This window comes from Mustela erminea, chromosome 15 (genome assembly GCF_009829155.1).
Source record: "Mustela erminea isolate mMusErm1 chromosome 15, mMusErm1.Pri, whole genome shotgun sequence".
Classification (NCBI taxonomy): domain Eukaryota; kingdom Metazoa; phylum Chordata; class Mammalia; order Carnivora; family Mustelidae; genus Mustela; species Mustela erminea.
In genome coordinates, this window is record NC_045628.1 from 60,436,219 (window position 1) to 60,451,759 (window position 15,541).

At 37.7% G+C, this 15,541-nt stretch overlaps 1 protein-coding gene across 9 annotated transcripts in view; it reads right to left on the reverse strand.

Annotated features, from left to right (window-relative positions):
* Positions 1 to 5,528: 5,528 nt before the first annotated feature.
* Positions 5,529 to 15,541, reverse strand: part of RCBTB1 (RCC1 and BTB domain containing protein 1) — a 52,539-nt gene continuing 42,526 nt past the window's right edge. For 7 of the 9 annotated variants that reach the window (XM_032314859.1, XM_032314862.1, XM_032314857.1 and 4 more), the window contains 2 exons: positions 15,215 to 15,345; positions 5,529 to 7,859 (listed from right to left, as the gene is read on the reverse strand). In XM_032314859.1, coding sequence (XP_032170750.1) covers positions 7,719 to 7,859; positions 15,215 to 15,345 — 272 coding nt within the window. In that variant the 3' untranslated portion in view covers positions 5,529 to 7,718. Of the gene's footprint in view, positions 7,860 to 11,807; positions 11,832 to 14,900; positions 15,005 to 15,214; positions 15,346 to 15,541 lie in introns of those variants that run through there. The other 2 variants (XR_004279149.1, XM_032314861.1) reach the window with 2 other exon arrangements.

Consider the following 15,541-nt stretch of genomic DNA (forward strand, 5'->3'; position numbering starts at 1 on the left):
GTTATGGACATTGGGGAGGGTATGTGCTATGGTGAGTGCTGTGAACTGTATAAACCTGGCAATTCACAGACCTGTACCCCTGGGGCTAATAATACATTATATGTTTATTAAAAAATTAAAAAATATAATAGACTTTAAAACAAATATTAACAAGAGACCAAGAAAGGTCATTACGTAAGGATAAATGGATCACTCCTATCAGAGGATGTAACAAGTATTTATATACCTAACACAGAAGTACCTAAACATATAAAGCAAATATTAACAGACATAAAGGGAAAAGTTGATAGTATTACAATAACAGTAGAGGGCTTTAACACCCTACTTATATCAATGGATCACTGATACAGTAAATCAGTAAGGAAACCACGGCTTCAAATGATACATGAAACCAGATGGACTTAAGAGATATAGAACAGTCCATGTAAAACTACAGAATACATGTTCAATATCACATAATAGGCCACAAAACAAGTCTTCATAAATTTAAGAAGACTGAAATTATATCAACTGTCTATCCAACCATATGAAACTAGAAATCAATTAAAAGAGAAGTGGAAGAAACACAACCATGGCTAAATAACATGTTACTAAACATCCAATGTGTCAACATAAAAATCAACTAGAAAAAAATACCTGGAGACAAATGAAAATGGAAACACAACAATTCAAAATCTTTGGGACACAGAAAAAACACTTTTAAGAGGAACATTTATAGCAATACGGGCCTACCTCAAGAAACAAGAAAAATCTCAAACAATTTAACTCTACATCTAACAGGGCCAGAAAAAGAAGGACGAAGTCCAAACTTAGCAAAAGAAAGAAAATAATAAAGATCAGAGCAGAAATAAATGAGATAAAGGAAAAAAAAAAAAAAAGATCGATGAGACTAAGAGCTGGTTCTTTGAAAAGTAAAGAAAACTAATAAAGCTTTAGCTGACTCATCAAGAAAAAAAGACTCAACAAATAAAATAAATAAATAAATAAAATAAAAAAGATTTTATTTATTTATTTGACAGACAGAGATCGCAAGTAGGCAGAGAGGCAGGCAGAGAGAGAGCTGGGGAAACAGGCTCCCTGCTCTCTCCCTGAGCAGAGAGCCCAATGTGGGGCTTGATCCCAGAACCCTGGGATCATGACCTGAGCTGAAGGCACAGGCTTTAACCCACTGAGCCACCCAGGCACCCCATCTACCAAACATTTAAAAAAAGAGGTAATAACACTCTTTAGTCAAAAAACAAAAACAAAAAAACAGAGGAAGGAATGCTTCCAAACTCATTTTATAAGGCCAGCATTACCCTAATACCAAAATCAGACAAGAATGCCACAAGAAAAGTATAGGCCAGTATCTCTGATAAATGTAGTTGCAAATAAAACATTAGCAAACCAAATTTAAAAATACACGAAAAGGATCATTCACCACAAGCAGTGGAATTTATTCCAGGGATGCAAGGATGGTTCAATACACTCAAATTAATCAGCAAGATATATACTACCAAAATCAAGGATAAAATCATTCAAAAGATCTACAAAAAGCATCTGACAAAATTCAACATCCACTCATGATAAACATTCTTAACAAAGTGGGTACAGAGGTAACATAGCTCAGTATTATATAGGTCATATAGGACAAACCCACAGCTAACATCCTACTCAGGGGAAAAACTAAAAGCTTTTCCCCTAAGATCAGGAACAAGACAAGGATGTTCACTCTCATGACCATTTTTCAACACAGCACGATAAATCCTTGCCATAGCAATCAGATTTTTTAAAAATTTAAAAAATGTCTAAGTTGGTGAGGAGGAAGTAAAACTGTCACCATTTGCAGATGACATGACACTATATAGAGAAAACCCTAAAGACCCCACCAAAAAATATTAGAATAAATGAATTCCGTAAAGTTGTGGGAGGTAAAAAACAGTATACAGAAATCTGCTGCATTTCTATATACTTAGTAACAAAAGAGCAGGAAGGGAAATTAAGAAAATAATAACATTTACAAATGCATAATAAAGAATAAGATACTTAGGACTATATTTTAACAAAAGAGGTTGAAGACCTATACTCTAAAAACTCAGTAAGACAACACAAATAAATGGCAAGATATACCATGCTCATGCACTGGAAGAATAAATATTGTTAAAATATCCATACTATCCAAAGCAATCTACAGATTTTTTTTAAGATTTTTTATTTCTTTATTGTCAGAGAGAGAGCACAAGCAGGCAGAGTTGCAGGCAGAGGCAGAGAGAGAAAGCAGGCTCCCTGATGGACAAGGAGACTGATGCGGGACTCGATCCCAGGACCCTGGGATCATGACCTGAGCTGAAGGCAGCGGCTTAACCGACTGAACCACCCAGGCGTCCCAGCAATCTACAGATTTAATGCAATCCCAGTCAAAATACTAATAGTATTTTTCACAGAACTAGAACAAATAACTCTAAAATGTGTATGGAACCACAAAAGACAAAAACAGCCACAAAAGACCCCAAAGAGCCAAAGCAATCTTGAGGAAGAACAACAAAGCTGGAGGGAGCACAAACCAATATTTCAAACTACACTACAGAGTTACCGTATTCAAACAGTACTGGCACAAACACAATGCAATGGAACTGACAGACCAGAATAAACCCATGCCCTTATGGTCTGCCAATCTACAACAAAGGAGGTGAAAATATAATGGGGGAAAAGACAGACTCTTCAAAAATGATGTTGGGAAAACCTTACAAAGAATAAAACTGGGCCACTTTCTCACAACATACATAAAAATAAACTTAAAATGGATTAAAGTCCTAAATGTGAAACCAGGAACCATAAAACTAGAAGAGAACATAGTAATCTCTGGGACATTATTTTTCTGGCTGTGTCTCCTCAGACAAGGGAAACAAAGGCAAAAATAAACTAATGGGACTATATCAGACTAAGAGCTTTTGCACTGCAAAGGAAATCATCAGCAACGTGAAAAAGCAAGCGACTGAATGGAAGAAGATATTTGCAAATGATATCTCTGATAAGGGGTTAATATCCAAATAACACCAAAAAGACAAATAATCTGATGGAAAAATGGGCAGAGGACCTGCATAGACACTTTTCCAAAGAAGACGTACAGATGGCCAACAGACACATGAAGAGATGCTCAACCTGACTCAGCATCCGGGAAATGCAAATCAGAATCACAATGTGGTATCACCTCTCCCCTGCCAGCGGGGCTAGTGTCCAAAAGACTAAGTGCGAGCCAAGTGCTGGCGAGGAGGTGGAGGAAAAGGAATCCTCACAAACTGCTGGCGGGAATGTAAATGGGTGAAGCCACTGTGGAAAACAGGATGGAGGTCCCTCCAACAACTAAAAATAAAAGTACCATACAATCCAGTAATTCCACTGCTGGCAATTTACCCAAGGAAAACTAAAACACTAATTTCAAAAGATGTATGCACCCTATGCTTATTGCAGCATTATTTACAATAGCTGAGCTATGAAGGTAACCTAAGTATCCATCAACAGATAAATGGACAAATCAGATATAATACATACATGTGTGTGAGTGCATATGTGCAAGCACACGCACACACACATGCGCACATGCAAAAGTGCAGGCGCGCACACACACACTCTCTCTCTCTCTCTCTCTCACAGAGGAATATTACTCAGCCATAAAAAAGAATGAAACCTTGTCATTTGGAACAACATGGATGGACCTAGAGGCTATTTAGGTGGAATAAGTCAGAGAAAGAGAAATACCATATCATTTCACTTATATGTGGAAACTAAAAAAACAAAAACAAACAAGAATAACAGAAAAGAGAAAGAGCCTCATGGAGAACAAATTAATGGTTGCCAGAGGGAAGAGGGGGTGGGAGACAAGCAAAACAGGTGTTGAGGATTAAGAGGTATAAATTTCCAGTTATAGAATAAGTTACGGGGATCATGAGTACAGCAGAGGGAATACAGTCAATAGTATTGTAATTACTGCGTGATAATAGATGGAAACTACATTTATCACGGTGAGCATTTCATAATGCACGTAACTGTCAAATTACTTGTTGAAAACCTGATTAACATCAATTATACTTCAGTTTAAAAAAAAACAACACTGAATCATACATTTAAAAATGGTTAAAATGGTAAATTTATGTATGTTTTACCACAAAAAGAGAATTCTAGAAGTAAAACCAGACACCAAGAATCCATTCCAGATGCACTGAATATTCTCCTGGTCTAACTGATTATTGTAACTTGGACTTCCTCCCCTGATGGTACATCTTAGAGCAAAACTTACCTGAGTTTTAACGTCACTTAAAAGAAAACCTCTGTACCTCACTTTACCTTCAACTTTAATCTGTCTTTCTACCATGGTAGGTAACCTGGCACAATGGAGCAATTTGTGTTTGACGGTCATCAAGTAGGCAAATATTTGGCAAACTATCGAAACAGACCCAGGTTTGTACTTGCTATGGCACTTCCTACTGAGAAACTTCCATCACATTAATCAATCTACCTGCCTGCCTTGTGGGCACTGAAAAAGAAAATAAGTGAAAAACAGGACACAGTTTCTGGCACCATAGGAAATAAATGTAGAGAGACACACACACACACTCCTCGCCCACATTTCCTTCTAATGGGCCCTGGATTATGTTCTCCATTTTAAACAACTAGCCTAGGATAAATTCTGGAAGGCTCATCAGCTCCCACCTCCAAGCTTTTGCTTGTGCCACTTGCCTGCTATTTTGGAATGAGCAAGAAGGACATTTCATCTTTCCCCACCCTGCACAAACATGACCTTTGGAGCATCTACTTTTCATAATAACCCATTTTCTCTCACTACCTATTATGAAAAGTTGCTTATAGATATGTTTTTGTGTTAATTCCTAAACTTCTCTCTCCTCTCTAATAACGTATATGTTCCTTGAGAACAGGGACTATGTATGTCCTTCCCTTCGTTTATAAGTACAAGATACAGATATATTTTTCTGCTATGACAGTTCAATTGTATTATCTTTCAGTGGGAATAAAACTAGAGGATTTCTCTGGGGGAGGGGACACAATTGAGAAACAGGTGACATATTCATTGTGGTACCTATTTTTAGCTTAACACCCCTAAGAATCACTGTACTGATTAGTGGCAAAAAAAAAAGGTAACATGAAATTGACCATGCTAACCAAGTTCAAGTGCACAGCTCAGCAGCATGAGCACATTCACCCTGCTGGGTGGTCATCACCACATCTACCTCCAGAACTCTTTACATCTTGCAAAACTGAAACTCTGTATAAATTAAACATTGACTCTTCAAGTCCTCTCTCCTACCTCCAAACTGACAACTAGTGCTCTGCTTTCTGTCTCAGAGAATCTGGCCACTGTTTTCATTACCTCCCATAGCTGGGCCATTCAGCATCTGTCCTTCTGTGACCGGCATACTTCACTCAGCATAATGTCCTCAAGGTTGGTCCGGGCTGCACCACGGGAGAACTTCCTTCCTTTTTAAGGCTGCACGTTACTGATTTTTGAGGGGGAAAAACAACCCTACACATATGTCTTAACAGATTATTTATTAACATGTCATTCTAAACATTACATAAATACAGCCTATATACTAGAGTATCAAACATTGTTCCAGTAAGAATTTCAAGATTACATTTAGGGCTATCTTAAGAAATATGAATACTTTGGCTTTTATTATTACATCAGATGAAAAAAACAATTCAAAGAACAGTTTTCATTTCCTGCTACAATTAACAATAAAACCAAGTAGAAAAATAAGAGTGTATTAAAAAAAAAAAAAAGATACTCAAGTACTTTTCAAAGGACTTATTCCCATTTTCTTCACTACACACATACTCATACAAATTACTCAGTAATCTACTATGAGGAGTGGTTCTTCACCTATATAAGGAACTTCAGTAAATACTTGTTGAACGAGTGATCACTCTACGGAAATTTATCTACTACTTTAATTTGTGCTTTTTTTAAAAATTTTTTTTCAAGTAAGAGCGTAAACATACTGAAGTTCTTGTTTGTCCAGATCATAAGCCTACAGAACAGTGATTGTTACAAACACTACCCATCATAGCTAATAATCAAATTAATGTGCATTTATCAACCTAGTAAGAAAAATTCTATCACGTTGCAGAACTAATTCTAATCTAATAATTGATTGGACTTCAATCACCTGCGACATGGTCAAGAAAAGGCTTGTCATTATCTCACTTATCAGTGAACTATCTTTGAGCCCTCACTCCCACCCAACCCCAACCCCCACATCCAAACATTGCTAAAAATAGCAGCTGCAGCATATCTTCCCCCTCCTGTTAATTCGGCTCTGAAAATGTATTTAGGCTCCAAGTTCAGATGAGGGAACCTCCAAGCAGGAAAGAATTCACTAGGGCGCGCCCGCAAATGGAAATGAGTCCATGGGCCAGAGAGCAGAACGAAGCTTTGTTCTCACAGCAAGCTCAGCGGACATACATGATAAAACCCAGAGATGAACACTCTTCCTCCCAAAATCACGTTTCATAAGCTGACCAAAACAAAACCAAACACAAAACCAAACTGAAAGACCCTTTTAAGTAGGATCTTTTCAGGAAAACCATAATTTTGATCCTTTTTTGAAGTTAAATTGTGCTAAATATTATACCTAACACAATTAAAAGCTGAAGAAGTCTAAAATGAAAGCCACTGATTACAAATAAGCGAATTTTGTGATACTCGGCCTGGAAAAAAGAGCTAAAACAAATTCCAAGAAGTCCTGCCAGAAAGGTGGTTTTAAGAACCACTTCTGAGTCTGATGTAGCAGATCTGATGATCTAGCTGCCATGATTTAGGAAGGCCAGAGTATACGAGCATGCCATTACTTTCCTCTTATGATGAGCATTTACAGGGGGAAATGATGGGGGGAGCAATTTTAACTTCAGTTCTCAGACTTTGTCTTAATAAAACAAAACACTGTTGGATAGTAGTGGAGATTCTAATTTATAAAATATTGACCTTTGTCCAAACAAAATTTCTTTCATTATCAAGTTTTCACAGGTAGTCCTAAATTACTACTCTTTCTGTGCTTAAGTCTTTAGAGAAGTCTTGGCCTAGAAGTTTATCTTTACATGATCAGCATCTCAATAGGGATAACTTATATTAAACAGATTACTATTTTGAAACACCATGAAATTTAAAAAGGTCCTCAGTAGTGCAAATACAAAAGCCTCAAACTATCTTAACTATGCCTTCACAGTATGGCTACTGAAATAGCAACTAATGCAGCATTTCAACGAGCCCCAAAGTCAGCATCTTTAATTCACGGTGGGGCCTCTATGACTATCCCACAATTCACAGACTGTCCCAATTCCTGGTGTCAAAGGGTTGTCAATATGTGAAACAGAAGAATTACCACAGATTTTCCCTTTCCAAGTTCATAAGTTCCTCTAATCAGAAACAAAACAAAAAAACAAACCAGCTGAACTTTCACCCCTTTCAAAATAATTCCAGCCAAATTAAGGTCACATTTAAAATCTACATATCTGGAAACAAGAGTTGTTTAAAACGGGTTCAGGAAAGCTGTACATCCTTCATATATTCCTACACAGAGAACTATGTCTCAGAAATGGGGGGGAAAAAAAAAAAAAACACCTGATGGGGTTTTTTACCTGCAAAATTACATCACCTGCAGAGCACAAAGGATGCACCATCGCCCATACCCCCGGGCACTCACAAAACCCAGCAGCCTTGGGCTTCAGTTCTTAAATGCTCCACATTTACTGGCTTTAGCAATGAATTCCTTTAGCAGAGGGCCATCCATTTGCCAAAATGCTGCAGTCTGTGTAACTTCTGTCAAATGATTGATGCAAAACTTAAAGCAGAATTCTTCTAAATCCTGGACACACACAACAAAAATAAAAACAAGAAGAGGCCTTTTTTTATTAACTTTGATCGAATTACTTCTATCCAAACCCTCATCCCAAATCTTTCACCCTCCCCTAGAAAAGATATTTGAGGCCAGAAACCTCAAACTACGCAAACAAGTGACCATAGGTAGGTCTCAGAAAAGCAAACACTATTTAGCCAAAACATAGTGAAAGCAGTAATTCCACTACCTCAAGTCTGACTCTTCAAAACACACACCATTCACTCAGCCTATGGGCAACAGCTTCTGCAAGGCTACCACACAGTCTCGTCCCACGCAGACTTCATCCTGAGCAGTTGAAAGCATACACCTAAAACTAGTACAATAATGCTGGCCTATTATTCTTCAATAATAATTAAAAACAAAGCTGAAAGCAACTTCAGTCCATCATATGTTTTACCACAGTCAAGAAGTCTGAAAAAAAGAATTAAGACTTAGCTTAAAGAAGGTTTTAAGAAACAAAAAAGTGATAAAGAGATGACTTCAAGAGACACATTAAAAAAGAAAAAAATTCCAAAGACCTTAAGTCCACTTTTATGCTCTCCTAGATAAAATGTCGTCATTCTTAAAGCCATAAGGAATAATACACTACAGTTTCTGGAAAACTAGTTTCTCAGATGGTCAATCCAGAGAAGAATATTCACAGACTGGAGTTTTCAGTCAGAGGAATGAAGTAACCAGCTACCGACACTCAGAAGGAAAGTAATACACACAAGTGGCAAACCGGAGCAACTTAAAAACCTATTTGCGCCAATGATAATACAGTCTTTCATCCGCAGCAAAATGGCTACTATGTTTGTTCCTTTAAACACTAGAACATATATTTACTAAATCAGTTAGGCACTGGAATGTATACAAAGTCTAAATATATAACAGCAAATCACACCGAAAGCACTTATCACAAATACCTTGATTTTTTTTAACTTTGCAAGCTACACTGAAGGTCAATACTCAGGGTTCTATCAAACCAGGAACTCAACATTTAAACTGCAGTGTCTTGGTTTCAAGTTTCCAGATACTGTCAAATGAGAATTTCAGGCAGGGTGGGGAAGGGCACACACAAACACAGAGTCACATCCCTTTCTACTGGCTCAGTGCAGCGCCCTACAAACAAATGCTTCCTTCTTTTAAGGGTCCCTGAATGAGGTTCCCGTCAGTCATATCACCAGTAAGAGATAAACCATCTCTATGTGTGTTAGTCAGTTGCTGCCAGAGTTTTGTTTTCTAGATAATTCACAATGCATTTAAAATATCAGCACAATCTTTTCATCAGCGCTTTTTTATGAGAGTCCCCGTGGGCTGAAGTACAGGTAAATGTTCTGTGTATTATAATAAACTAAAATGTTAAACTATATGGGGCGCCTGGGTGGCTCAGTGGGTTAAAGCCTCTGCCTTCGGCTCAGGTCATGATCCCAGAGTCCTGGGATCGAGCCCCGCATCGGGCTCTCTGCTCCGCAGGGAGCCTGCTTTCCCCTCTCTCTGCCTGCCTCTCTGCCTACGTGTGATCTCTGTCTGTCAAATAAATAAATAAAATCTTTAAAATAAAATAAAATGTTAAACTATATAAAACATTCCCTCTCACATTACTATTAAAGAGAAAGCCCTACTCCTGGTATTACAACCCAATGATTAAGAAACAGCTTTAGGGACTAAATTATATTCCACAAGGAGATAAAAGTCATTTTAATCTTATTTATCAAAAATAGAACACTAGTCGGGATGCCTGAGTGGCCCAGTTGGTTAAGCAGCTGCCTTCTGCTCAGGTCATGATCCCAGCGTCCTGGGATGGAGGCCCACATCAGGCTCCTTGCTCAGCAGGAAGCCTGCTTCTCCCTCTGTCTCTGCCTGCCACTCTGTCTGCCTGTGCTCACTATGACGGGGAAAAAAAAAAAAAAAAATAGAACACTAGTGTTTCTACATATAATTTAGGAAGAAATAACAAGTCATAAGCTCAGAAAGTTCTTCAAACCATGCAATGTATCAGATGAGGATCTTTAAATACTAACTTTTAATCACATAATTTCAAATTCAAAGAAGAATTTGAAGAATTCAAAGAAGACTGCACTAAATTCTGGCATTGTAAAACCTTATCAGTTCTGTGCCTACAAATCTGGAATTCAAGCTCTTTTGAGTACACGTGAAAAAATGAGTTTACCCAGTTTACTAATTATACAGAGATGATCTTGGGTATAAACTTTAAGAACTTTTATGTAGTACAGTATACAAAGGGTGCCTCTAATTTCAAATCACTGCATACATTTGTGAAACTAGCTCTATCAAACTGCCTTCCCTTCCCCTCCAACCAGTTTGAATTGGTTCAGTAACTTAGTATTCAAAAAATGTTCTGCAGTTTCAAACACTGAAAGTTGAACTAGAGAACCCTGAAAATTATCTAAATCTGGGTTATTGAAGTAAGTAATTGCCATTTAACTGCTGAATCCTGCTTAAGGCAGTTCTATGGAAAAGGAAGCACTGAATGCACTTGGAAAGAGAAACTGTTTGCAAGTTCATTTGCATGAAGCAGAGAGGCATAGCAACGCAATTCACTCAACAGCCAATGCTCTGAGTCAGCTTGTCTTTGAGGTGTAAATGAGATATTTTCCTGGTTAATTCTTAAATATTTGAAGAACCTACATAATCTGTTTGCTCATTCTGCAAATGATCACATTTTCAATACCCAAAAAAGAAAATTCAACTCCTACCCAACTAATAAGGTAACTATAACAAGAGTGCCGGGCTTTATATAAAACATTTCCAAGAAGAACAAGAAGGCATCACCTGACCAGTAGATGAAAAAAGTTCATAACAGGGGTGCACCTGGGTGGCTCAGGCCATGATTCCAGGGTCCTGAGATAGAGCCCCACATCAGGCTCCCTGCTCAGCAGCAGGAAGCCTGCTTCTTCCTCTCCCGTTCCCCCTGGTTGTGTTCCCTCTTGCTGTGTCTGTCAAATAAATAAATAAAATCTTAAAAAAAAAAAAGTTCATAACAGATTGGAGCATCTTCTTAAGGCCCATGGAATACAAAAGTGGGAAAGGGTGCAAAATCAGGGGCTCTAAAACGATATTCTTGGTATTGCAGAAACTAAATCCCTTACTTATGACATTTTATGGTGAAATTATTATAAAGTGGTTCTAAGGCAAATCAGATAAAATACTAGATTTGTTGTAATCAGCAAGAAAGCTCAAAATATACTGCTATTCTGAAATAGTTTATAAATTCATTCCAAATTTTTAAAATTATTCCAATAACTTTTATATTCTGAAAATAATTTGTTTTTCCTTCCCACAGATTTTCTTTGTAACAAAGTAAAACACAGACAGTTGATGGTCTTAATATCCCCATTTTTAAAAATGCTACTGCAGCCTAAATGAATTTCACCAGTCTTAAATTCCCCAAAGCTAAAATAACTGAATGCTAAGAATTTTATTGAAGGCCACTTGGCCAGGGTGAGACAGGTTGTGTATGGGTCACAAGCCAACCTTGAGACACATTCCAGATGGCAAGACTGTGAACCACACCTACTTCTGTCCAAACTTGTTGTTAAAGTAGTAACAAAACTCTAAAACTGTAAGTTCAGTATTTTATAATATATATCAGGTACAAAATATTCCAGATTAAAGGGGTCTTTGGTTTGGTTTTTTAGAATGTACTTAAATGTCTTACTACATATGACAAAATATAGAAAGGTACTTTGTCTCACTAACCAAAAAATATTTTATAGTCTACTGATGATGGAAAACTTTTAATTTCAGAAAGAAAAAAATGCTGACCATCAGCCTTTAGTACAAAACTTTTCAATACCAATATCCCAAACCAATTCTGGAATTAGATTCCTGGCCTTATTTTTATGACTTCCCAACAATAGCAAAATCTTAGGATGAAGTTGCTCACCAAGTAGGATTTTCTGGAAAGTGCTGTACTCTTGTTCCTAACTATTTCTCCTAATGTTTAAATATAAACAGAAAACAAAAATCTCCTGAAGACCGTATAAATAGAAACATTTCAAAATTCATGTGATGAGCTATAGAACTATCTCGATACAGTGTTTCATTCACATCTTCTCCCTTGATGGCAATGTTCATTTGGGTTTGTACTAAAGGAATATGAAAGTGCTCCTGTGCCAAGTCGTTCCTCAGCTAAAACTTGGAGAAAGTTTGACAATGCACTCACAATTTGACAGCTCCACCACAAGCAGCTTACTTTAAAAAAAAACTTCCTAACTACTGAGTCAATATATTTTTGTTGCTTTTATGTGTGTATATTTGCTTGGACATTATCTTGTCAAATGGGGTACAGAGGAACTGCAGGAACTTACAGAAAAGAGAAAAAAATAGAAGAAGCCCGTAGATTCCATCTTCCTAGCATCTGAACCATAGAATGAAGGAAAAGTCACCTGGTCTCAAGTGGAGCTTCTGAAAGTCAGTCAATTTTCTGGCAGTTAATTTCCAATCTGACTTAATATAGAAGCTTCCCATCAACTAATAAACAAATTGGTGGGTTTTATTTTTATATTCTAAACACTTCATTTGGGGTTCCTGGGTGGCTTAGTCATTAAGTGTTTGCCTTTGGCTCAGGTCATGATCCCAGATCCTGGGATCAGCCCTACATCGGGCTCCCTGCTCAGCGGGGAGCCTGTTTTTCCCTCTCCCACTCCCCCTGCTTGTGTTCCCTCTCTCACTGTGTCTCTGTCAAATAAATAAATACAGTCTTAAAAAAAAAAAAAAAGAAATAAAGATAAAGAAACATTTTATTTACTTACTACATTCTACACCATTAAGGAAATATAATGTAAAAGTATATTAGTCAATTACAGAACTCCTATAAGAATCTTTAAACAAAAAAAAATAGCCTAGGAAGAAAGAGATGATTCTCATTTTTGTCTTCTATTTTCTAATTTTTCTACATTGAATATATAATATTTGTGGGGTTGGGGTTTTTTTTTTTTTTCGTTTTCTAAAAAGTACACCTTCATGGTGAAGTATTTCAAATATATTTGTTCATTCATTTAATTCAACATATTTTTTTTTTTTTTTTTTTTTTTTTTATCAGAGAGAAAGAGAGAGCACAAGCAGGCAGATTGGCAGGCAGAGGCAGAGAGAGAAACAGGCTTCCCACTGAGCAAAGAACCCAATGCAGGACTCAATCCCAGGACAATGGAATCGTGACCTGAGCCGAAGGCAGCTTAACCAACTGAGCCACCTAAGTGCCCAATCAACATACACTCTTGAGTGCCAAATCATATGCCCATACTGTGACAGACTCTAGGGAATCACATATATTTTCAGTCTCAAGGAAGGGACAGTATTTCATGGGTCTATACTTAGTATGAGAAAAACAAAAACTAGTAATAAAAAAAAATTTCCAGGGGCACCTGGGTGGCTCAGTGGGTTGGAGCCTCTGCCTTCAGCTCGGGTCAATATCCCAGGGTCCTGGGATCGAGTCCCACATCGGGCTCTCTGCTCGGTGGGGAGCCTGCTTCCTCCTCTCTCTCTCCCTGCTTCTCTGCCTACTTGTGATCTCTGTCTGTCAAATAAATAGATAAAAATCTTAAAAAAAAAAAATTTCCAGCTGGCATGGGTAGAAGCAGCACAAAGTGTTTTTCTGTGACTTTTGGGGGTAGGTTTTAGCTTAGTGAGAAAGAAATTTCTAGTACCTAGAGCTGAGATGTTTGCCTCTGCCCAGATGTTCTAACTGGCTTCAGTTAGCACTATCCTAATCCCAGGAATAGGGAACTCATTAGCTGTGAAGGAGTAGGGGAGAGACACAGAGAAGATGTTAAAGTCAATTAAAAAGTGGACAGAACAAGCATCAACCAATTTAAAATTATATCACTGGGTAGAATGCAACCCAAAGAAATAGCACTTCCAATAAAGAAGTTCACGGTGTCACAGAAAAGGTAGAAAAAAATCTATACTTCCATTTCCTATTAGATATAATTTACTTTGATCATCATACCATCTGTTGCCAGACCACAGACCTAAGTAAGCTATTTGAACTTATTAAATATTTATAATCAAAATCTCAAATAAAAATAGGACACATTTTGAAAATACAAGACGTAATGGTGCATTCTGACCCCTAAGTGTGATAAAGATGAAATCTGTCTTCCACCACACTGCCAAGGCCACGGTTATAGACCTCTGCGGGTATTTGGTAAATCCTGATACCAGGTTCTCTGCCTGTCAAATGATGACAAAATACCTCTAAGAAGGGCTAACTGTGTCACTAAAGTGTATACTTTATTTTTTTATTTAAAGATTTATTTATTTATTTATTTATTTGACAGAGAGATCACAAGTAGACAGAGAGGCAGGCAGAGAGAGAGAGAAGCAGACTCCCTGCTGAGCAGAGAGCCCGACGCGGGACTCGATCCCAGGACCCCGAGATCATGACCTGAGCCGAAGGTAGCGGCTTAACCCACTGAGCCACCCAGGCGCCCTAAAGTGTATACTTTAACTGGACATCTTAAACTCTCAGCATACTGCTCTCTACCTTTATTCTCTATAAATTTATAAAACCAACCAGACCAGCCTTAAGTTCACTAATTATCCTTAAAGCACCCTTCAGGTAGTACCATATTCATTCAGTTCCACAAACATTTATTACCCAGTACCTACTATGTGCCAGGCACTACAGGGTACAGAGGTGAATAAGAACCAGTTTCTGCCTATGAGCAGCTTACAATCTGATGACACTTTGGTTCTTAACTTCAAGAAAACACACTAAACGCAAACTTCAGACTCCCCAAACCCCGTTCATTCATAGATTCTCTAGAGATCCATGAATCCTAGATTAAGAATTCAATCCAGTGCAAAATCAACCATTCATAACCAAACACACAAACAAAAAGAGCCCAGACTGAGTTCTTCACACATGAATGAGTTATAATTAGACAAAGATAGAATTTCAGAGCATACACAGATAGGAATCATACAGCATCCTTGGCTGAAAACAGGGTACAGTTAGAGAGATAGCAAAGTGGGTTTTGAAAAATATATATATATGCTGACCTTGAGAAACCCCCGAAACTACAATATGGCATCAGTCCAACTGGGTAGGACACTTTCTATTTCGACCCACAGTAGAGCTGCTTGGACTTCAGTTAGTTTCTTTTCTTAGTTAAAAATGAAAGAAGAACAGCCATTTTTGAAACTATGAACACAGAATAAACAAGGCAGGCCAGCTTTCATTTTTTGGGGATCGGTCAGTTCATGGATTCCCTAAATAGAAGTGAAATTACTCCTTTTTCTTGTCTCAGGCAAGAAAAGCAGGGGGCAGGCCATGGGGAGCCGGAGGAGGTGGTTTCTGTTTTTTATTTTGTTACCTCTGCATCATATCTGACTGCAGCAGAGAACAGTGAAAAGGCATTCTCCACTGTAATTCCACGTTTGATAATGTGCTGACAAAGCTTTCTCAGTCGGTTTTCACAATAAGATGTGGCCAAGTCCAAAAGACCTAGAAGCAAGAAGTATGGAAGGTTTAATTAAGTTTACGATAATTTCCCATAATTTATAAACATACATAATTTATTTCAGTGAAAAGAGTTATGTGGATAAATCAACAGAAGTTTCTTAGTGAATAACACTCTAAATTTTATTAAATAAATCTCTTTTTCACTCCCTACCTCCCCCACCCCCAAACAGACCTCTCC